The following is a 22539-nucleotide window of genomic DNA, read 5'->3' on the forward strand; positions in this document are numbered from 1 at the left end:
GCTCAAGCACCATACAAGTCAAACCTTAGAAAGTAAACATGTCATACATGTTAAACCCAGAAAAGGTTCTATCTTTTCTTTAGACTCAACAGTGATGTGATCCTTCACTGTTGTCGACACAGAAGAGTAATTTAGCAAAAATGGATGCACACACATTCCCATAATTTTCTTTCAAATATACACAGAATGTGTGATTTATGTTGTTTCTTATAGCATTTCCAAAGAAAATGCAAACACATTTAAAATTGGTGGCGTTTTTTGGAGCAATTTCTCTCCTGATGTTAGAGATATAACTATTGACCAAAATAGTTTTTATATGGCCTAAATACCAGAACACCTTTATGTGCTGCCAATTTTGTCAAATACATTAATTGTTTATCTAGCGAGCTACATAGCTCATTAACTTGCTACTGCGGTTTTGTCATTTTATGTTATGCAAATAACAGGTGTTAGTATATCAACCAATTTAAGTGAAATACATTTGTGGACATTGGGAGGTTACTTGCATCAACCATGTTGGGTATTCAAACGATTGCAAATTACGTGCAGATCTATGTAAACAAGACAGAAGTTACTGAGCCAATTCACCAACAAAAAAGGAACTTGAATTCTAAGAGGTAAAGTGATTTGCCCGTAATCACACTCTGTGGCCAATAGCAGGAAGCAGTTTTAGACTCCAAGTCAGACTACAACTTAATAACTAGGGCATGTCACCTTCAAACTATCACTACCTGGTCTACAGATAAAAAGTTTAACTGCCCAATGTCGAAAAACTTGAAAGACTGACAAAGCTGCAGCAGAGCCAGTCACATTTCTAGAGTTGACATGTGGCATAACAGGCCCCAGCCGTACCAGTCTTGTCATGTAGTAGAGCTACCCTCCAATTAAATGTTAGGAGCAAAAAGACCAAGTTTGATCATGTAACTTTGGCATTTAGTTTTGGTTCTTAAGGTGTATATAGTTCCAGTATGCACACCGTGTATATCATAAATTATAGTCGCACCAAATACACATATGCGTTTGCACCCTTTACCTGTTTATTAGCACTTATAGCTTTTGTAGATAAGGGACCAGAAATGCAATTTGGTTGGTTTTCTTCCATGTGAAGGAGAAGTCTATGCGGTCTTAAAAGCTGGCAACAAAAATTTGACAAGGGTTTGCCAAATAAAGGTGTCACCTCTGCTAGAAAGGATGTAACCACAGATTAATTATAACCAACTAGCACCGTCAAATGGACAAATCTGACCTTGTGGCGTGCTCTTACTGGTTACCCTTCACAAGGCACATTCTTTCCAGTGTCCATATTATAAGATTTTAGGAAAAGAAAGGAAGGTCCTTTTCTCAAACTACACTTGATGGTCCATGTGGCGTGACCCCTGACCTGCCTGAAGGCCAGGAACCACTCTGAGGGACAAGCAGCTCCACCGGACTGCCCCGGGCTCCTGACCCAGCCCTCGCTGCTGCCGCGAGTTCGAGGGCAAATTTATTGATTGATTGATGTGGCTCACTCCACGTAAAACAAGCACTGGCAAACCCAAAAGGTCTGTCTTTAGCCACTAGTCCTTTGGTCTAGTTAATGCATTTTGTTACAGTTTCTGCAAAACCTTATTGTTGGGGAAACTGCCAGGCACGCATCGATGTTTAAAACAAATGAGCTAACAGCATAAATATTTTTGGTATCAAAATACACAAATTCCCATAGTAGTTTATGGCATTTTAAGAGGATATGTTGTGTGTGCATGTGCTTCTTTTGCAACAAAAGAATGCAGTTATTCACAGTTAAGTTAGCAAATGGCTGAAGAAGACTGGCAAACTGGCCTATGCTGTATGTAAACGGGAGAAGAAAAATCTGAATGACAATAACAGACCAACGGATGAAGAGGGCTGGCTGAATGCCCCGAAAAATCATTATATTCAACATGTAATTTGAGTAAAATTAAATGGTCTTAGGCTAATACAAGACCTAGTAAAAAGGCAATCAAACCACAACCCTGCCACCATTAATGCTCTTTTTACTCGTGTAACAAGACAACGGAAGCATTTAAGCAAAATAGGACAGATTCTCCAAGCCCCTTCCAAACCTAGGTACTTGTAATACAAGTACCTGTACAAAGACACATATGAGATGGATGCACTGACCAAATTGACTTAGAATTTATGTCTTTTTGTGGTATTGATGTTCTGAATCCCCCAAGAATCAACAAGGACCAGAATTTCTACAATGTGATCCCAAGCTCTTAAGCTTGGCAGGAGCTATCACAGCTGGCCATAATACATAGAGATGTTTTGGGTATCACTGTTTCACACGAATGTGTGTGGTGCAGACCAACCACTAAGGCTGCTTGACAGTTATAATGTTTTAGATGAGCATGTTTCAGCATCCTTCTTTCTATCTCCCCTTATACCATCTGCATGCCCATCGCATAAGCTTTAGTTAAGGGCTATGTGGAATTCACATCATTTATTTTTGTGTAACTATGTGAATGTTGGCACAATTTTGTAACAATCCATTTAAACAAAAGTACTGTGAGCAACAACTGCTCATCACCTGTTGTTCCCGTGTGTTTGTGGCAAATCTTTACTGTAAATAGCACGTAATTACGTGAAGTGACATAATATCGGGAATTTTGCATAAGAAATGCAACATAAAATTAAGCAAATTACGCAGAGGTAATTTAAAATTTGCCCAGGCCTACTTTAGTATAAACTTTCATGTGTTCCTAGCCACAATTTCCAATTAGAAACATGTGTATCTATAGTCCTGTATATGAAAATGGTGGTCTAGTCTCTGTTCTTCAGCTAAGTGGATTAGAACAACGTTCTGATGGACAAGTTAAAAATACTGGCATTTATAGAAACAGGTGGTTAGTGGAGGTTCAGATTTACTGAACAACGATGCTGGAACCAGCAACCTTTTTCATCATCCTACAAGTTAACAAAACTTCAGTGATCCATCTTTGGAAATGCATCTCCAGAAACCTCGATAAATACCACAGCCTGGATGACTACTGATGTTCCTACTACTTCAGGTCCTTCCTGAACCTTTCTCCTTTAGAGTCTGAAATGCTATGCAACAAGGAATACTAACCATGCTTGCAACAGCAGATGTCATTTAACCACATATGAGCACTTACAATGGAATTACAATGTTGATTTTTCTGTCTAGTTATGTTGTTAAATAGTTTAATAACTCAGAAGAAAGATGCAACACTCTACCTGCAGGACTGCGAGGGGTAATTGCAGAGACCGCGTCCTCAAATGTACCGGCATATGTTTCAGTGCAGGTTTCTTCAAGTGAGGATCCTCGGTGGGCAGTCTGAACCCGCACCACCTGATAGTCATGGTCCATCCTGAGAGGGGATATGGTCATCTTCGTTCCTTCAATGATCTCATCAGCATCTTGTTCTGCTGACTCTAGCCCAGCACCCACATGGCAAGAGCCAGTGGAAGATACAGGTGGTAGTAGAAGGAGCTCTGCTCTCAGGTTTGTCATGGTCTCACTGCGCCATTACACCAATACTTCCTTTGCCTTCCTCTAGCAACAAAATGTGCTGTTTAGTAGCAGTACCATCTTCAGTCTGTATCCCAATTCCACACGGAGATCTGGAAACACAGATATAATGATGTTAGATCAAATTCTACACACGTGGGAGCACACTGGTTAATGTCAACGGAATGTAATACTTCAAAAAGTAGTTAAGAACAGTACGTTTACAATAATTACACGAAGGCCCCCACTCCACCCAAACTAACTCTTGACTTCAGTGACGTCATATTCAGGGACCAATTTTTCTTACTGCAGTCTACAGAAGACAATAGAGAGCTGTTAACTCAACAGTGCGATACATTACTGATTTAAGTACCCAATAGTCAGGAATACTGGGATTATGAGTTAGTTGCGGTACAAATTAAGGGGCGGTAATTACAACAATATTCAGCAGCTACGGGCAAATTAATCTGCATTACACAGCATTCTGCTTTGTCATTTGAATATACATTGATACAAATGGGACGTCATCAATATACAAAGTACAATGGTTTCATAAGTACACAGGTTTACCTGAGAGTATTGAAAATTTTGTGCATCAACAATTAATTATTTTGTATTGCACTCAAGTATAGGAACGTCTTTTAATAGGACTTCTGCACTGCAAAGTAAAACAGCTAATGTAAAGCATACAAGATTGCACTCAGCAGAAAGCAAGCCTGCATTTCCATGCTTCAAGTAACAGACGATGTGCAACTTTTATTTGGTGTATCATTGTTATGTTTTCTTGGGTGCAACTACCTTCCAGTAGTGAGGACACCATTTCCATCATGGGTTATCCTTTCAGGACACTATTTTATATTACAGGGGGAACTCCAAAATTCAAGACATTAGACCTTAAAGAAGTAAAATGTTTGGGATTTTTCAGCTCAGAGTGCTTTTTAGAAATAACTTCCATTTTGAGAACAGGGCCTGTAAAGTGAGAAAAAAATAAAACCTTGTGCCCACTATAACTGAATTACATTTCACTGAGCTGCAAATATGGTCAATGAAAAAAAAAGAAAAATATAGGTGCATAATTTTGTCTGAAAGTGTACTGATGCCAGAATTAAAGGTTTTGCCCATCTGTAGAATCAAGTCAATAATGTTGTCATTTGTCACATTGACAATACTGACAAGGGAAAAGTTTGGATTGTTTTTTTATGTCATTTACTGAGAGTTTCTTGTGTAAGTTTGAAGTCAGTGTGAAAGAGGTCTGGATGAAGCATCTAGATCTAGGAGACTGGGGTGTAGATGAGAGACAAAGAAAATACTTTAGCGCGGTGATGATGATATGATGTTCAGTTACTCCCTAATGAGAAGGATTCAGCGGGGTGGTAGGAGATGAAGAGTAGCCTTTTGAGACTGTATTCATCAGGGATGGTAACTGTAGGAAGTTGGCTCTGTATGTGCTATTTCAAAGTAAGGAATAGCATGCACAGAGTCCAAGGGTTCCCCCTTAGAGGTAAGATAGTGGCAAAAAGAGATAATACTAATGCTCTATTTTGTGGTAGTGTGGTCGAGCAGTAGGCTTATCAAAGGAGTAGTGTTAAGCATTTGTTGTACATACACACAGGCAATAAATGAGGAACACACACTCAGAGACAAATCCAGCCAATAGGTTTTGTTATAGAAAAATATATTTTCTTAGTTTATTTTAAGAACCACAGGTTCAAATTCTACATGTAATATCTCATTTGAAAGGTATTGCAGGTAAGTACTTTAGGAACTTTGAATAATTACAATAGCATTTATACTTTTTACATAAAACACATTTAGCTGTTTTAAAAGTGGACACAGTGCAATTTTCACAGTTCCTGGGGAGGTAAAGTATTGTTAGTTTTAGCAGGTAAGTAAATTACCTACAGGGTTCAGTTTTGGGTCCAAGGTAGCCCACCGTTGGGGGTTCAGAGCAACCCCAAAGTTACCACACCAGCAGCTCAGGGCCGGTCAGGTGCAGAGGTCAAAGAGGTGCCCAAAACACATAGGCTTCAATGGAGAGAAGGGGGTGCCCCGGTTCCAGTCTGCCAGCAGGTAAGTACCCGCGTCTTCGGAGGGAAGACCAGGGGGGTTTTGTAGGGCACCGGGGGGGGGGGGGGACACAAGTCCACACAGAAAGTACACCCTCAGCAGCGCGGGGGCGGCCGGGTGCAGTGTGCAAACAAGCGTCGGGTTCTCTGTAGATTTCAATGGGAGACCAAGGGGTCTCTTCAGCGGTGCAGGCAGGCAAGGGGGGGGCTCCTCGGGGTAGCCACCACCTAGGCAAGGGAGAGGGCCTCCTGGGGGTCACTCCTGCACTGAATTTCCGTTCCTTCGGGTGCTGGGGGCTGCGGGTGCAGGGCCTTTTCCAGCCGTTGGGATTTTAGAGTCAGGCAGTCGCGGTCAGGGGGAGCCTCGGGATTCCCTCTGCAGGCGTCGCTGTGGGAGTTCAGGTGGGACAACTTTGGTTACTCACGGTCTCGGAGTCGCCGGAGGGTCCTCCCTGAGGTGTTGGTTCTCCACCAGTCGAGTCGGGGTCGCCGGGTGCAGTGTTGCAAGTCTCACGCTTCTTGCGGGGATTGCAGGGGTCTTTAAATCTGCTCCTCTGAAACAAAGTTGCAGCCTTTTTGGAACAGGGCCGCTGTCCTCGGGAGTTTCTTGTTCTTCTTGAAGCAGGGCAGTCCTCTGAGGATTCAGAGGTCGCTGGTCCTGGGGAAAGCGTTGCTGGAGCAGGTTTCTTTAGAAGGCAGGAGACAGGCCGGTAGGACTGGGGCCAAAGCAGTTGGTGTCTTCTTTCTTTTTCTGCAGGGGTCTTTCAGCTCAGCAGTCCTCTTCTTCTTGTGGTTGCAGGAATCTAAATTCTTAGGTTCAGGGAAGCCCTTAAGTACTAAATTTAAGGGCGGGTTTAGGTCTGGGGGGTTAGTAGCCAATGGCTACTAGCCCTGAGGGTGGGTACACCCTCTTTGTGCCTCCTCCCTGAGGGGAGGGGGGCACATCCCTATTCCTATTGGGGGAATCCTCCTTCTACAAGATGGAGGATTTCTAAAAGTCAGAGTCACCTCAGCTCAGGACACCTTAGGGGCTGTCCTGACTGGCCAGTGACTCCTCCTTGTTTTTCTCATTATCTCTCCTGGACTTGCCGCCAAAAGTGGGGGCTGTGTCCAGGGGGCGGGCATCTCCACTAGCTGGAGTGCCCTGGGGCACTGTAACACGAAGCTTGAGCCTTTGAAGCTCACTGCTAGGTGTTACAGTTCCTGCAGGGGGGAGGTGTGAAGCACCTCCACCCAGAGCAGGCTTTTGTTTCTGTCCTCAGAGAGCACAAAGGCTCTCACCGCATGGGGTCAGAAACTCGTCTCTCAGCAGCAGGCTGGCACAGACCAGTCAGTCCTGCACTGATCAATTGGGTAAAATACAGGGGGTATCTCTAAGATGCCCTCTCTGTGCATTTTTTAATAGATCCATCACTGGCATCAGTGTGGGTTTATTATTCTGAGAAGTTTGATACTAAACTTCCCAGTATTCAGTGTAGCCATTATGGAGCTGTGGAGTTCGTTTTTGACAGACTCCCAGACCATATTCTCTTATGGCTAACTTGCACTTACAATGTCTAAGGTTTTGCTTAGACACTGTAGGGGCATAGTGCTCATGCACCTATGCCCTCACCTGTGGTATATATAGTGCACCCTGCCTTAGGGCTGTAAGGCCTGCTAGAGGGGTGACTTACCTATGCCACAGGCAGTGTGAGGTTGGCATGGCACCCTGAGGGGAGTGCCATGTCGACTTAGTCATTTTCTCCCCACCAGCACACACAAGCTGGCAAGCAGTCTGTCTGGGCTGAGTGAGGGGTCCCTAGGATGGCATAAGACATGCTGCAGCCCTTAGAGACCTTCCCTGGCATCAGGGCCCTTGGTACCAGGGGTACCAGTTACAAGGGACTTACCTGGGTGCCAGGGTTGTGCCAATTGTGGAGACAATGGTACATTTTTAGGTGAAAGAACACTGGTGCTGGGGCCTGGTTAGCAGGGTCCCAGCACACTTCTCAGTCAAGTCAGCATCAGTATCAGGCAAAAAGTGGGGGGGTGACTGCAACAGGGAGCCATTTCTTTACAGTAACGGTGTCAATTGGGGGAGTTTTGCAACTTTCTCTGTAGTTGGTGTCTGTCTTCAGTTTGAGGTGTAGGATTCATGTGGGAATAGAAACATTAGGGTAAGACGAGAGAAGAAAATGAGTCACGGAGCCCTAAACATTCTTTGGGGGGTTCTCCGGACTGGTTATGGGCTAGGAAATGTGACAATACCCAGGGCAGAAATTGGAGTGCCTTTGAAAATGAGTCCTGTGAGAGCTAAGCGATGTGCTGATATGGGGCAAATGAAACTAGGAGAAGAATACTGTAGTACACGCCGCAGACAAGCTGCCACAATCATAATCTCAGATAAAACTTCCAGTTCCTCAGGAGAGCAGAACAGGTCTATTTAGAAAGAATAGCTCTTTTACACAAGTTCTTCGCTGTCAAAGCATGTTTTTAAAAATAAAATATTAATTGTTCATATCCTAGCAAATGCATTATTACCTCGATTCATAAAGCAAATGAATTACAGTGCTGGCAAGGCTAACAAACTTATTCTCTCTCAATGTCTTAAAAAAATGATGCACAAAACACATACTGAGCCTTCAAAAAAAAAATCTGGATTAAAAAAACAGGAGTACGGACAAAGCTGTTTCACTGATGTGTGGGGATATTTTTCGTTCTCACTGTAATAGCTTTATAACACTGCATACCCAATTAATGATTACACAATGCACGTTAAGAAACACGTCCAAGAAACAACAAGCTGTTATTCAGAATGTTGTGAGGATCAACATAAAGAGGATGCAAGTAACTGCAACGTGGATTACATAAACAATAATAAAATGCCATGGAAATGTTTGAACTGCCACAGCAAATCCTTCTGACTACAGCTGTTAATAAACTTTTTTGTACAAGACTGCTTTTGTTTATAAACTTATAAAGGGATAGTTATCAATCAATATTATTTAAAGTGATACTCACTTTTTGTGCTCTTCCATCAAGATTTGAATAAATGAAAGAATATTATTGTAGAGGGCGGCTACTCAAGAGTGACCCTGCGTTTCACTCATGAAAGGGTACTGGGAGGGCAAAATCCTTTATATTAGCAGGGGCAGGGACTACACTTTAATCTAAGACCTGGCGTCCTATTGAATCTCCAACCATGGACCTGTCCTCTTTTGCCCAGTTCATAATTACAGAAACTACACCCCCAAAGAAGTTGATTAATTGATAAGGCCCATGTGGGACACTTGTGGAATGAAAGATTGGGTTCTCCCTACCCGGTGGCACCAGGGTATTACAAAAAGGGCAACAGAATCTTGTGCAACCCCTTGCGGATAGCGCTGAAGCACATGTAGTGCTAGCGCTATCTCCAGAGAGCAGTCCCTTATTAGCATGGAGATTTGTCTCACGCAATTGTGGCAATCACTGAATCTACCTACAAGGGGGATATCCCTTCCCCTCTTTAAAGTGCAGGCGGCATGTCCCCTGAGCTGTGAAACACATAGTGGCTTGTAAACAGCCACTCCATATTTCACTGAATGTAATCCACCTAAAGCAGGCACAGGTTTGACTCTGCCTTTAGGGCTGCACATTAATTGCAATAGGGCTTAGTTCCACTGTTTCTGCCCTGTGCACTTTTTAAAGGTGCACCATGGCGCAAACAAGGACATCTCTTTTGTTTGATTAAATACACTAAATCTTTGCTACATGTATAATAAATATAGCCCACATATAGAGTACACATGATCCATGCTTGACCTTTCAGTTTACTAATAGCTTTGCCATCAGGGCAGGAGTGTTTCCCAGTTTATGTTTAAGCACTGACTTTTAATAAATATATTACTAAAGTATGATTTTGCGCCAAGGCAGCAAAGCTTGGCATATCCAGAGTATATATAGGCAGTCCTGCTGGGAGTATGAACAGAGCCTGCATCCATCAATGTTTAAGGGTCGAAGCCGTTTTGGAACTGCGTAGAGTGAAGGGAGCACCCCGAGTCTGGCATCGAGCACTTTTATTTTAAACTGCTTTTTAAATAAGGTAACCATAGACGGCGTCCATCCATTTACTCGGCCAAGCAAAAGGTACAAAGAGCCTTTGAATCCTGTAAAAACACACAAAACTCCTATTCAGACTCAAAATCCGGCAGCTTAAGTGCCCCCGTCCAAGGCTATTCCCTTTGGTCAGAAGTATCAGGAAAAAAACACACTGCTCGTGCACACGTCCTCAGCTTAACGTTTAAACACCATCACTGACCTCGCGCGCGGGCTGTGCTGCAGGTGCCTCCTACTGGTGACGCCCCATCTGCAGTGCCAGACAGCGGGTCTTCCTAGCCAGAGTGCCCGAGGTGCCCTGGGCACTGACAGCACCATAAGCCGTCAGCATGGATCGATTGCCACTGCAGCCTGGGGCCCACCGGCCCACCTGCAGCTGGACCGCAACTTCCGTAGAGGATGGGTCATTCTTTCCGGGGCGTAGATGTTTACTTCCTGAGAGCAAAGACCTTTTCCGGGGCGGATCCTAGTTCCAACCAATCACTGGATACACATCTTTTAGTTTGCCTTAAACCTGTCAGTTTGAGTCGGTAAACCACGTTTCCTGGATTTGTTTTCCCCGCTTTCGCTTATTTGTACAAGTTGGTTAGACACGAAAAAGGAAGAGAGGCAGTCGTATTTTAATAGGTGTCGGGGAATTGGGAGGTAAGGCTGAAGTGCTAGAATTGCTCACAGTTCAAGAGTAACCCCGACAAACCAGTAGCCAGATTTTCAAAAATCTCAAAGCACGGGATGGGGGCAGTAAACAGGGAGGTAGGACGAGCATTTGTCACTGTCATGGACACAGAAGAAGGACCACAGCAACACAACCAGGCAGCACTGGGGAGTCAATGACATTACGAACCTCGGGGACGGGCATTGCCGCGGTGGCGCCATGGGACAAATGAAATACAACTGTGGCAAGTTGTTTTATACGTTCTTCTTATTGTCTTTTTTTTATAGTCTGGAGGGTCCATCCCATTATGTGAACCGTGGATGCGCCTGCCTATCCCATGCAAACACACAGCACCTGCCGTATCTGTAACTTAAGTTTTTGAATAATATGGAGGAGACTCCCCCTGGCCCCCTCCCCCCCCCCACCGGACTTTTTCTGGGTCGGACTCGGATGTCATATGGCACAGACAGCATTACAAGACCCGAAACATTAAGGATGGTTCTGATTCCAAGCTGTACCGGCATACCTCTCACCTCACCCTTATTTGGATTGTCTCTCTCTCCTTGGACTAATCTTTACCCTTCCAACTAGCAAGATGTATCTATTATACTTAACTGGGATGCCCACCCCAAAAACCGTATCCTCCAAATGTATTTATTCCCCATTGATTTCAAAGGCATTGCCCTTCAAAACCACCCCACCTCAAACTCCTTGGGGACTAAGGTGAGAGGCATGTAACATAGTGCACCTGGATTGAAAAATACAGTGAAGCATCTTTCTTTTGAAAGACTCCCATGCTACGCTTGTCAATCTCATGAGAAAGGGAGGGAGCTGGTGAACAGAGAAGCGTGCAAACAGTACACATGTATTCTATGCTCACACTCAAAACAGGACCTTACGTTTTGTTTGCAGTAAAGTGTTGGGACTTCATTAGAGATATCTAAAAACTGAGACACAGTTTAAATGAGTTTCAATATTTTTTTCAGGGTACCAGGACACTGTCGTAAAAAATTGAACTGTCACGGGACATCCACTCGCCCTAAACTCTGTGATTTTCATTAATTGGTACTAAGCTTGCTGGTATTTGTGGTTTCTTGTTTGCCATTACTACTGTGATCAAGTGACGAGATTTTGAGAAGCAAAAACCGAGGCATGCCAAGCATAGAATTAGGACTAAAGGTTAACAATGATCAAAAAGTAATTTTCAAACACTGAAAATGTTTTAAACTTCTAATTTAAAAGGCTACAGTTGCATAACATTTACTACTATGGCAGGACCTCTATACTGTGCTCTCCTACACTCTTCTGCCACCCTACACTTTAGGGTCACCCCTAGATGCCAGTTCTGCTTTGCAGTCCGACTCGACCATTGTCAAAAAACCGGGGCATGTATTTAAAACTGAGAACAGCGTCAGAACACCAGGACAGACCTCTGAAAACCTGGACTGTCTGGGGGGAAATCCAGGACGTATGAGTACTCTAGACCAGAGGTCTTCAAACTTTTTACCCTTTTGCTCTGAGACCCCGCCTTAGCAAAGTGTTTTCAATTTGAGCTTCCCTTCAAAACTTTATGACAAGGATTTGGGAATGGGAGGCGCAGGGCTGATCGAAGGGAGCAGGGCTTACCAGATCATATTAGGGGTGCTTTTCTGTAGCTTGTAATTCCCACTATATGTTAGACTTCTTAAAGAGCAATGGTATCAAGCAAAAACAGAATTGCCCAAGAACACCATGACCCATAAATGGGCTACTATAGGCCCCACTGCAACAAAACCTACTGTGCTAATGATAGCTGCAGCCGAGAAGCAGGCTATCCCCTCTTCCTTCACTTCTTCCCTATCATGCCCAAGCAGTCTTGACATAAACTATGTCCATTTCTGAAAAAAATAGCTTCAACATGTTTCACCCCTCTTTGCAGCAAAGGGTCCATCTGTCACAATGCTAGTAAGGAAAATGAGCCCCACTGCCCACTTTGTAAAATAAAACATTCATAACTGTGATGCAGGGGGGCCCTTGGGCACCAGTTCCAATGTACTAGAATAGCTTATGGTAGCTATTGCCTTGTGAAGCAAGATATCTCCTCTGCACTTTGTTAACAACACAGGCTCTCACCTCACACCATTGCCTCCCTCCCATTTCTTTGTTTCCTAAATCAAGGTGTCTCCTCTGCTTCGTTTTACCCCTCCCTTGGGCCACTGCTCCGAGGCCAAAGCAACACTGCCGTAGCAAGTATGCCCTGGCCATCTAATGCAAACAAGGAAGAAGAAAAATACAACCATAATTCTGCAGCTGCAGCACCAATGGTACCAACAGCCGTCTGCTTTGCCCACTCCTCGGGGCCATTACTTCTAGGCCAGATGCCCAAATCAGACTTTCCATGGCTTTGTGTTTAAAAAAATAATATATATATATATATCGCTCCCCCTCTCCACAGCCCCTCCACCCTCAGTTGTTTGGACCCTGTTCTGTGCACAGCAAAGGCGTCCAGGGCCCTAATGGCAGCAAAATAAATGCACCCACATCTCCTTTCATAGTAAGGCAGCCAGAGCTTGGGACCAGTGGCCACTCACTGAAGGCAGGAGGAGGGGCTTCTTGTTGGAAGCAGAGAGAGGCATAGAGTACTAAAAAACAGAAACATGCCTTCTCACCAGAGTGCCTGCTGCCTAAAAGAAATGGAAATGTGTGCAGCTGGTAAATCACCAGAAGGAAAGGCTGCTTTGGAGTCAGTGTAGGTTTCAGTTAATATAGTCACCTGAAGCTTCATAGGAACAAATACTTATTCTATTTAACAGGTGGTATGTGTCCATTAAAAGTATTGCAGCTTTTTAATGAACACATACAAAAAAGCACTAGATATAGTCTGGTTGCTTATGACTAAAATGTACATTTATAAAGCACTTGCTTTATCTATACCTCTATTTTGCATCAGCCTGTTTTATACAGTGCAATACAATTTTGACACTCACAGTGCTTTCTGTCACCTGCCTGGGCCTCGTAGCACTATAAATAATCAAACCACTATTCTTCACTGCACCAGTCAGGATTTAATTCTGCAACTCTGGTCTCACACACACAGACATCTGCAGTTAGCAAAGGGAACTGAGTTTCATAATGTTAAAAGTATATTCTCATTCATTAGTTTACCTTGCATTTATTTGTCATTTGAGGTGTGTGCGTGTTATTTTGTGTGCAGTTACCAGAAGGGAGACAAGCATTTACAATGCAACGGGTCTCATGTTTGCTCGTGTTAGAGTTAATAGCGTTGTAAACTCCTAACCGGACTTTTCACTCGTAATGAAACCTATCGGCAAAAGTGCAATTATGTACGTAACCGGAAAAAGTGCAATTAACTGTGAAACAGGGTCGATATTATGCAAAGCGCTCGACTTCTGCCAAGCGTGATCGCGCTGCAAAAATAGAGAAAAAGTAGTCCACGAACCGGTCGGAAAACAGCGAGCCTCGTATGTTTTCTGTACTTGGTCGATGCACTTGAGGAGGGCTAACCACCAGAAAAGGCATGACTTATGCGTGTCTTCCACTAATGAAATCAAGCAGATTCTAACAGGCAAGCCCACGAACCAATGAAAGACACTGACATGATGTGGACGGGGCTCCGAGCCCTTTTTAATTCCTAAAGCGTCTCGCTAGCAAAACGCTAGCAGGCTCAACCCTAAAAAACAATAAAATGCAGAATACTTTGTTTTTTAGCCACATCTTTGACCGTGTCTCCACAGTCATTGACCCTGCCCCATGCCACTCATTGGTTCAGTTCACACTCTGAGCACCTTAACTACAGTATGTAAATGAAGATAGCCTAAAAATGCACCAGTTGTGCCTCCAGGCTGCCTTCGTTTACTAGTAATTACAGACTTATATGTGCCCCCTGGGAACACATCTACAGACCCACAGAGACCGTGCCTCATAGCTTGAAGGCCTCTGCCCTACACTACGTCGCCGCAGTCCTAGTGCTGTTGGTTTGAAAACCACCTCAAACCAAAAGTCAGTCACACGACGAGGTAATTCGACACCTGTGCAGTTATAGGTTAAAAATAAAGGGATAAACCTTTGAGAAGGTCAGCGACAAATGCATTTGTTCAGCACTAAGGTTTCCAGACGTTTCTATAAAGGTCTTGCATTATATTTTTAGTTCTGAGTTTTCATTTATCAAATCGGTGCATTCTGAGAATTGTAGTTTTCATTTGATGCAATTGAGCTAACAAGAGTTGAGTATGCAAGAAGTGATCAGGCAACTATAGTTTGTCCTAGGTTGAATGGAGTTTAATTAGTGGCCAATCTAGGGGTTGGGGGAGGACTACTAGTTAAAGTTTTGAACACCTCTGAAGGCCATACGTTGCATAGCCAGATAATTAATGAGATAATGTTCCATAGTTTGGGGCACAGCTGAAGTAGTGTTGGAGATGGCTAAGTTGACTTGAAGAGTGAGATGGATAGAGTAAGTAATCAGTTGCTGCATAATTGAAAATGGGTGCCTGAAATGGAAGGTTTTGAAACTTGATCAACCAGGCCTTTGTGGTGAGGGTAGTGGTTCAGGGTGGGCAAGGAAGATGACCTACAACACAATCCTGGCTTAAAATGGTTTTGTATTGTACATTTCAAGCGGGTTAAATTACTTTTGTAATTACTTTAGTTACTGTTTTAATTTCAAATTCATTATCCTCTGGCCATGCCGAAAATAGTGTAAAATTGATAAAATATATATATTTTTTTTATTCAGCTTGACAGATATTTGCTGGTTGGTATTGTTTTATCCATCACGTTGTGTGATACAAGTTCAAGATATGTTTTAATGTAAAAGTTACTTCTTCCATCTGTTCAAGATCCTAACTCTGTAAGCGATAGATGGCACTTTGCTCCACCTAATAGGCCATTGTAGGAAATTGGGATGTTAATTTAAGGGGGAGTGCCCACCTCAAGTAGAAACTACAACGTTGTCAGGGTAAACTCTTAAATTATCCTGAGCTCAGTCCCTGGTAGCTATGGCACAGAGCACACAGGCTTAACTTGAAGGCGATGTGTAAAGTATTTATGCAGTACCAAAACAGTAATAAATTGAAAATATAACAGAAGAAAAATCCCAAACTAAATTAGAAAAATAGAGTACATTTTAATAAATGGAATGACAACACAAAACAAATTATGGATACTGGAGATATGACTTTTCAAAGTTTAAATAGCACTAAAAAGTAGGTGCAAGTTAAGGCCAAATGAGATAGAGAGTGGGTTGGATACATGAACCAGGGTTGACTCCGTCGGACATTTTATTTATGGACTTAGGCCCTCATTGATTCTAGCGGTCCACAGACCGCCAGACTCACGGATGGCAGGCAGATCGCCGTGGTAGTGGCGGTCCACCCACCATATTATGACCTTGGCGGAGGTGCCATGGTGGAAACGCTGCCATTGTCAGGCTGCCGCCAGCAGGCTGCCTGGCGGTAATGGAGTTTCAAATGCGACAGGGCAGCGCTGCTTGTTCCATTCTGCCAGCCTTTTCTTGGCGGTTTGCACTGCCAGGGAAAGGCTGGCAGACTGGGTGACTCAGGCCCCCATCGTGTATTTCACTGCCCGAATTACTGGCAGTGAAATGCGTGACAGGCGCTGATGTAGCAGTCGCACCGCCACTTTGGCGCCCGCTCCATTATGACCCGGCGTCAATGTAAAGGCCCTGTTTCCCGCTGGCCCAGCTGGAAAATCATAATAGGGCAGGCGGGGGCTTCACCGCACTAGCGGGGAAGTGGGGGGAATGAACTCATAATGTCTCTGAAATGGAGGTCAGAAATTCTCAGTGTGGCAAGGCAGCAGGCTATGGCCGAAGAAGGCTCCACATTATCGGATAGCCACTGGACAAGGTCTAGGTGAAGCCTTTAACTTCTAGCAAGAAAGCTCAGAGCAGGGGAAATTTGGACTCCATGCCCAGAGAAGATCTCTTGTAGCCGCATACTTTTGCACCATTGCCAGGTAAAGATTTCTACCTTTGCACTTGTTCACATTTTTGAGCTCAGATTCTTCGAGTATGGCAAAGCTGCAAGCTGTAGCTGAACAGGGATCTAGAGGGTTTCCACGAGGTGCTGCTGAATCGGCTCTACTGCTGCGGAAAAGCTCAGAGTGGAAGCAACCTGAATCTTTGGCCCAGCGGAAAAGCACCTTTGTCAGATCAGCTTGGAAAGTTGTTTCCGGTCCTCCGGAGGTCTTTGAAATCAAAGAGATTCTAAGTGTCAGGTTTCGAGAAGAGCTTAGTGCACCTTAACATTTACCAAGGGTGTAGGATCTTGGGGACAGCGCATGGGAGTTAGGACTCCCTCCAGCAGCACAGTCCAGGGCAGGTCCAGTTGGAACTAGTGAGCTGAGCAGTTGCAAGAAAGGCCTCTCATTGCTTGTTGTGTCCCCATAGCTTGAACTGGAATAGACCCTTATGACCTTTGGAGTCCACCTCTTTGTCCTGGGTACAAGGGGGAGAGCAGTTCCAGTCTTCAATGCTCTTTTCAGGTCACAGACAGCAAGGCCAGTCCTGTTCTGTTCTTCCACAGGTTCAGAAAGTCTTCTGAGGAATGTACTGTGGGTGCCACATTTTTGCCTGGCACCAGCCTGTGGATGTGGGAAACACTTGACTACTCCCTAAGCAATGGGGTAAAGGGTCCCACGGGTGACCCTGTCCACCTTTGTAGTATTTCCTGTGTGTTGTACTGCATACAGTCCTACACTGCCCCTCTCTATCAAAAACCAAGATGGCAGACCCCTCCTCCCGCCTATGTAGAGCTCCTGTGCCCACCCTAGAAGTTTGGCAAAGAAATGAATAACCACTCCTTTGTGGTCTCTAAAAACTAGTTGCAGATGCAGCTCCTCTCCCACTGAAATGGTTCCTGGCTGCCTAGAGGGACAAAGGAGGAGGCAGACCCAGGTGTTATCTACATCTGTCTATGACAGGGTACACTTCTTGAAGTTAATTAAGTTCCTGCTCCCACACCTAAAACCTTTGTGTCAACTTTAGTATCAAGTTCTCACCTCATCAAAGAGCTATTCAGCTCCTAGGTGACAGCTGTAGCTCATGCAAATGGGCCACTAGTGGCTTTAGTCAGGGGAAAGGTAGCTTTCTAAATGTCTCCTTTGCTAAATATTACAAATCAGACTTCACCAGTGAATCAGGCTTGTAATAAATATTCCAAAAATTCTAAAAATGAACTGTGTAGCTGCTGTTTAGCCAAAGATAATGTTGAACTTAATATTGTATCCTAATGCTTTCTTATGGAATAGCCTACCCTACTACTGTGAAAATGTATTTCAGTGCCTTTTTTGTTAAGGATGTGTTTAACAGGAAACCTTTACATATCCTACTTTTGAACACCATGCACCTTGCCTTGTGGGCAGTAACGCCTACTTAGGGGTGACCTACTAATATTCTAAATGGAATTTGTAGATCTGTCCAAAGGGTTGACTGGTCAAATTTGTAGTTTTAAAACTGCAGAGACATTCTACAGAGGATAGGCCTGCAGTCCTGTTTGCCTTATCACTGCAATATGTGTGGCACAATGGGTGCTGCAGCACACTGGTGTCATTTATCTTACAGACCCTGGATACACTTAGTACCCTATACCAAGGACTTAATAGTTTAGCTAAATATGCCGGTTGGTGGTATACCAATTTTACCATGTTTAGAGGGGGAACACAGGTACTTTACTGCAGTTTAGAAGAGGTAAAGTGCAGAGATTTCTACAGCCAGCAAAAACAGTCAAGACAAATATCTGGGGGTACACCACACAAAAGATGGTAATTTCCAACTGCCATGTCATCTAGTCTTCTGTGTTTCCTTTCATATAAGTTATTATCTACTGTTTTCTGTTTCTAAATCTACCTTGTCTAGGGTAAATTATAAATTCTGCATGCCATAATGCTGGAAAGTGTATTTACAAAAAAATACAAAGACAACAAAAATGAGTGATCTCCATAGCACACTCCAACTACGTTTTACCCATATTGTTTTACAATTGGGTATTGCTTATATGCCATAGTGTACTCTATTGAGTGCTGAACTAGTGTTCACCTGGTGACCTTGGGTATAAGAAATAGAAACCAAAGGGCATACTATTTAATTTAGCATTACAACGGGCCTCCTGCTCACGGAGACTGGAGTCTGCCAACAGGTTTACTGTCTCTTCACAATCTCCGCCTTCTTGCCACACCATATTCCAGTGCACTGTCACACAGACTTCTATTTCAGGAGGGGCGGGATGGAGTGCAGGGTGAGGTGGAGGCCACGTTGTGAGTTACACTGTGCGTGTGCTAGACAGAGTTCACGTCATGTTACACTTGCTGAGTCACTCAACTACTTTCTGGGATGGGAAGTGATCACAGCAGGCTTGTTGCACTGTATCAGTGGACTGGAGAGCTGAGGCTCCGATCCCTGTCCAGGATCTGCCCTGTACCCCTCCTGCTCGTCCTCACACACGTGCATGGTTTGCTGTATCCGCCACTCCCCAGCAGCAGAAAAGCACACGCACAACGTGCATCATGGTGAGAATACGCATCCACTCTGTGCCAGCTTCCCCCCGTTTGTGCTGCGTTTTCTCCACATACCAGCAGCACATGTGCCGGATTCCCCGCTTGGGTGTTGCAAAGAATTGTTTTTGTGTGTTTTTAGCTCTGGCCTAATCAGACTGCATGACCCAGTATGTAGCAATAGTATAGTTCTTCAAACACAGGATAATGTTTTGCTCTTGGAAACTGTGCTTAAATCGTCACCCCTGCATTTTTTTCGCCGCCTTCGTGGGAAGTCCTCTCATCAGGTGTGCTCATTTGTAACCTTTAAAAAGTGTACATACGATGGCAACTTTTATTTTTATTTGGATTTGGAATTACTTTTGTTACTTTTTAAAGTACTTCACTACTTTTTTCATAGGCTGTTCAATACTCTAGTGACGCAGTCACACACAGAATGTTAAAGTGCTGTTGACTTGCATTGAGGCACTTGTCTTTCTGTCCGTGCGTTTAAAAAGCCTTGGAATGTGTCCATAAATGTTTCCTAAAAGAAGCATATTTTGCTGAATCGGACTTCATGACCCAGTGTGTAGTAATTGTATAGCTCCACCATTCCTGGTGGCACAGTACCGAGGACAATGTGCTGCATGGCTAAACACTTATAAGGTCCCAAAGATGAGAACTATTTGATATGCCAATACTTGTCTTTGTAATGTGAAGTGCACAGGGCACACAGTGCGAGTGTGCTGTGATCCCTAGTCACCTGAAGCGCTTTCGCACTGTGATGAAAACAATGAGGAATCTGATGTTTGTGTCCTGGGTGAGCCAGACGGCCACAGTTTTTTAGGAACAAACCTGCTTGGCTTGTCTTCTGATCTGCTTCTTGAACTCAGCATGGTTTCTCTTAATGCTCTAGTTTGCTTTTGAATTTGCATTTCTGCCGATGAATCAAGCAAGATGCATCCAGTCGGGCAAAGAGTCGAACAAAGTGCCCTGGTAGCAGAAAGGTAAAGAGGATCGGCCCTACAAAGGGTGTATCATACTGTTGTTTCTGCTCTGAATGTGGTGACCATCTTGATGTGGCTAATGTACATCTCTTCAGACCAAAGCAGTGAGTCTGTTGTAGCGGGAAAGATAGATTTAGGGGTTGATGTGTTTGTTGCAAGTTGGTGGGGGAGAACTAGTGGTACATCTCCTCCAACCAAAGCAGTGAGTCTGTTGTATGAAAGATACATTTAGGGGTTGATTTGTTTGTTGCAAGTTGGTGGGGGAGGACTACTGGTAAATTACTTGTCACCAGGGATTATTGCTTGAGCACATTTCTCTCACTATGCATGTGCCTCTCACAGTAATGGCAGGGGACTGGCTGCCCCTTAGAAGAGCACAGATCAGGCAATGTGTATTGGCTGGCACTGATTGCTGGGAAGAAGCAGCAGTGTACCACACTTGTCTCTGAGGGCGCAAAAAGTAGGCCCTGGTGTATGACTCCACTGCCTGTCACAAAACCGATGAGTGGGATCAAGCCATGTGTACCAGAGGCATTACCTCTATACTGGCTGTTCTGAGAGGAAGTGGGATTTTTAAGAGAACAAGGGATAGCAGTAAAGTAAAACAGTGCTCCTCTTTTGCATGGAAATAGGCTGCACAACCACTATATTGAGGTATTCTAGCCTGGATGAAAGAGAAATACTCCTCTGGCCTTCACCAAAATGTGAAGGCAACTTTTTTTTAAACAGCTGATGGAAGCTGACACAAACAAGCCAATAGAGATTGGTGCCTGTAGCTGGACTTAATAAGAGCCCATGCATTAACTTTAGACTTTTATAGTTGGTATTTTCCAACCATCTGCTCTCAAAGCAGCGCAGAGGCTGTGTGGCCAAATGCAAGTCCCCAGTGTCAAATAATTTTCTAGTAACATATTGCTTGGCGTCAGTGCTTTTGAATAAGCTGCTGGGAAAGGATGAAAAGAAGGATGTTAAAATCATATCCCGGAACCCTGATTTCCCTGTTAGCTTTGGCAGAAGAGAGAGGAAAGGGGATGAGAGGGTGGCTCGCATTCTGGTTTTCTGTTTGTTTGTGGTGTACCCTCATGCCTGAGTCATGGCGTCACTGTGAATGTTGCTTGCAGAGGTCTGAGTCACAAATGTTGTGCAATTTATTGGATGTTATATGGTGCAACCAGAGGGGTGTGACTGATCAGCAGGTTAACATGGCCACTTGATATTGGTGCTGCACTACAGCAGTTCCATTACCTCCTCACCAAGTGTATCTGTGTCGGGAACAATGTGGGTTGACTACTCTCTAAGTAATGGGGTAAAGAGTCCTGAAAAGTACTCTGGCCAACAATCTAGTGCATCGTTTTTTATTTTTGCCCACCATGCCACCTTAGACAGGAACCTTTGTCCTGCTTTAAAATCAGGAGTCCAGCCCGAACTGCCAGTTAAGATGCCCTCTGAATGCGAACACAAGCAACACCATACTGGTTTCTGCCAATTTGGACCTCATCAGTAGAATGCTACTTGAGTTCTCTGGAACAGTGAGCACGGGACCCATGTATGGGCATACCCGTTGCACTTAGGGCATTGCACAGAGGAAAACAAAAAAGTGATGAATGGATTGCTTGAATTAATTTCAGCCACTAGTAAGTGTTCTGGGCTGCAACCCAGTCAATTGTTTTATTTGTTTGTATTTGTTTGCCCACCTTGTCAGCCCAGGCAGGAACAGCCATGTGCAAGTCAGCCTTAGTCCTGCTCCCCTTGGATAGTTCAGCTCTGCTGTCAGGTCCCTGCTGAACGAGCGGCTTGGATACTGTGCGGCTGCATCAGTGTTATCTCTGAAGCCTGCAGGCCGTGGTTGCTGAATTCCTGTTCTTGCTGTAGAGTATGGCCACAGAGGCCTTAGATTGTTACAGGCTACTGAAGAGTCTGAGGCCCTGATCCTGTGTGTCAGGCAAACCACTTAGAAGGTATCAGTGGTAAATAATCCCTGCTTTATGATGTAGAGGCGGCGGAGGAGCATGGGCCACAGAGGCAAGCCTGGGTACCTGCGAAGGTGCCGGATCCCACAGCAGCCATTTTGCCTATAGAACAGTGTGTAGTGGTGAACGGTGCTGCAGGTCGCAAAGTGGAATTACTACTTCACACTTAAACATGTATTTAGATATTGTGGCACTCGCCTGGTTTGACAGCGTTTACAGCGCCTTGATGAACTACTTAATGTTGCAGAGATAAGGGTATTATTGAAAGTCTTGGCAGTGGCAAAGCAGAGGGCTTTGATGGTCTCACAAGCACATTTTATAAACATACACGGTCAACTCTTCCTAGAAAATCATTCTTCCTGGGACTTGCAGCAGTTTGTTACCCACCCTACTCATATAACGGGCCATATCATAGATATCATCTTTCCCAACTCCCAAGTACTGGTATCACACATTAAACCTTTGACCTGGTCCGAGCATTCCCACATTTACTTTAATTGGTTGTCCGGCCTTGGCACCCAGAGTCGCTGGACATGTTCATCTTTATCTCGTCGAAACTGGGCCACTGGTTCCCCCTCTGAGTTTAGCTTAGTCTTGGGCAAACATGTCCCTTACATGTCCGGGGACATTGAGGCTGATGTCAGTTCAGTCAATGCCTGGCTCACACAGACGGTTGATTGTATTGCACCCTTCAAACGGAGACACACCACCTCCTCAACACAACAACCATCTGCCCCATGGTTCAACGAGGAGCTGATGAAGCTCTGCAAACACTGCAAAAAATTAG

At 44.2% G+C, this 22539-nt stretch overlaps 2 protein-coding genes across 3 annotated transcripts in view; one reads left to right on the forward strand and one right to left on the reverse strand.

Moving 5' to 3' along the window:
* Positions 1–10028, reverse strand: part of ZNF142 (zinc finger protein 142) — a 70334-nt gene extending 60306 nt beyond the window's left edge. The window contains exons 1-2 of the mRNA XM_069227109.1: positions 9833–10028; positions 3217–3603 (exon numbers count right to left, since the gene is read on the reverse strand). Coding sequence (XP_069083210.1) covers positions 3217–3493 — 277 coding nt within the window. The 5' untranslated portion in view covers positions 3494–3603; positions 9833–10028. The remainder of the gene's footprint in view (positions 1–3216; positions 3604–9832) is intronic.
* A 64-nt stretch (positions 10029–10092) lies between these two features.
* BCS1L (BCS1 homolog, ubiquinol-cytochrome c reductase complex chaperone) overlaps positions 10093–22539 on the forward strand; it is a 66071-nt gene continuing 53624 nt past the window's right edge. Inside the window, exon 1 of one of the 2 annotated variants that reach the window (XM_069227111.1) lies at positions 10093–10529. The gene's annotated coding sequence lies outside the window, so the exon portion shown is untranslated. The remainder of the gene's footprint in view (positions 10530–22539) is intronic. The other variant, XM_069227110.1, reaches the window with a different exon arrangement.

This window comes from Pleurodeles waltl, chromosome 3_2, assembly GCF_031143425.1.
Source record: "Pleurodeles waltl isolate 20211129_DDA chromosome 3_2, aPleWal1.hap1.20221129, whole genome shotgun sequence".
Classification (NCBI taxonomy): domain Eukaryota; kingdom Metazoa; phylum Chordata; class Amphibia; order Caudata; family Salamandridae; genus Pleurodeles; species Pleurodeles waltl.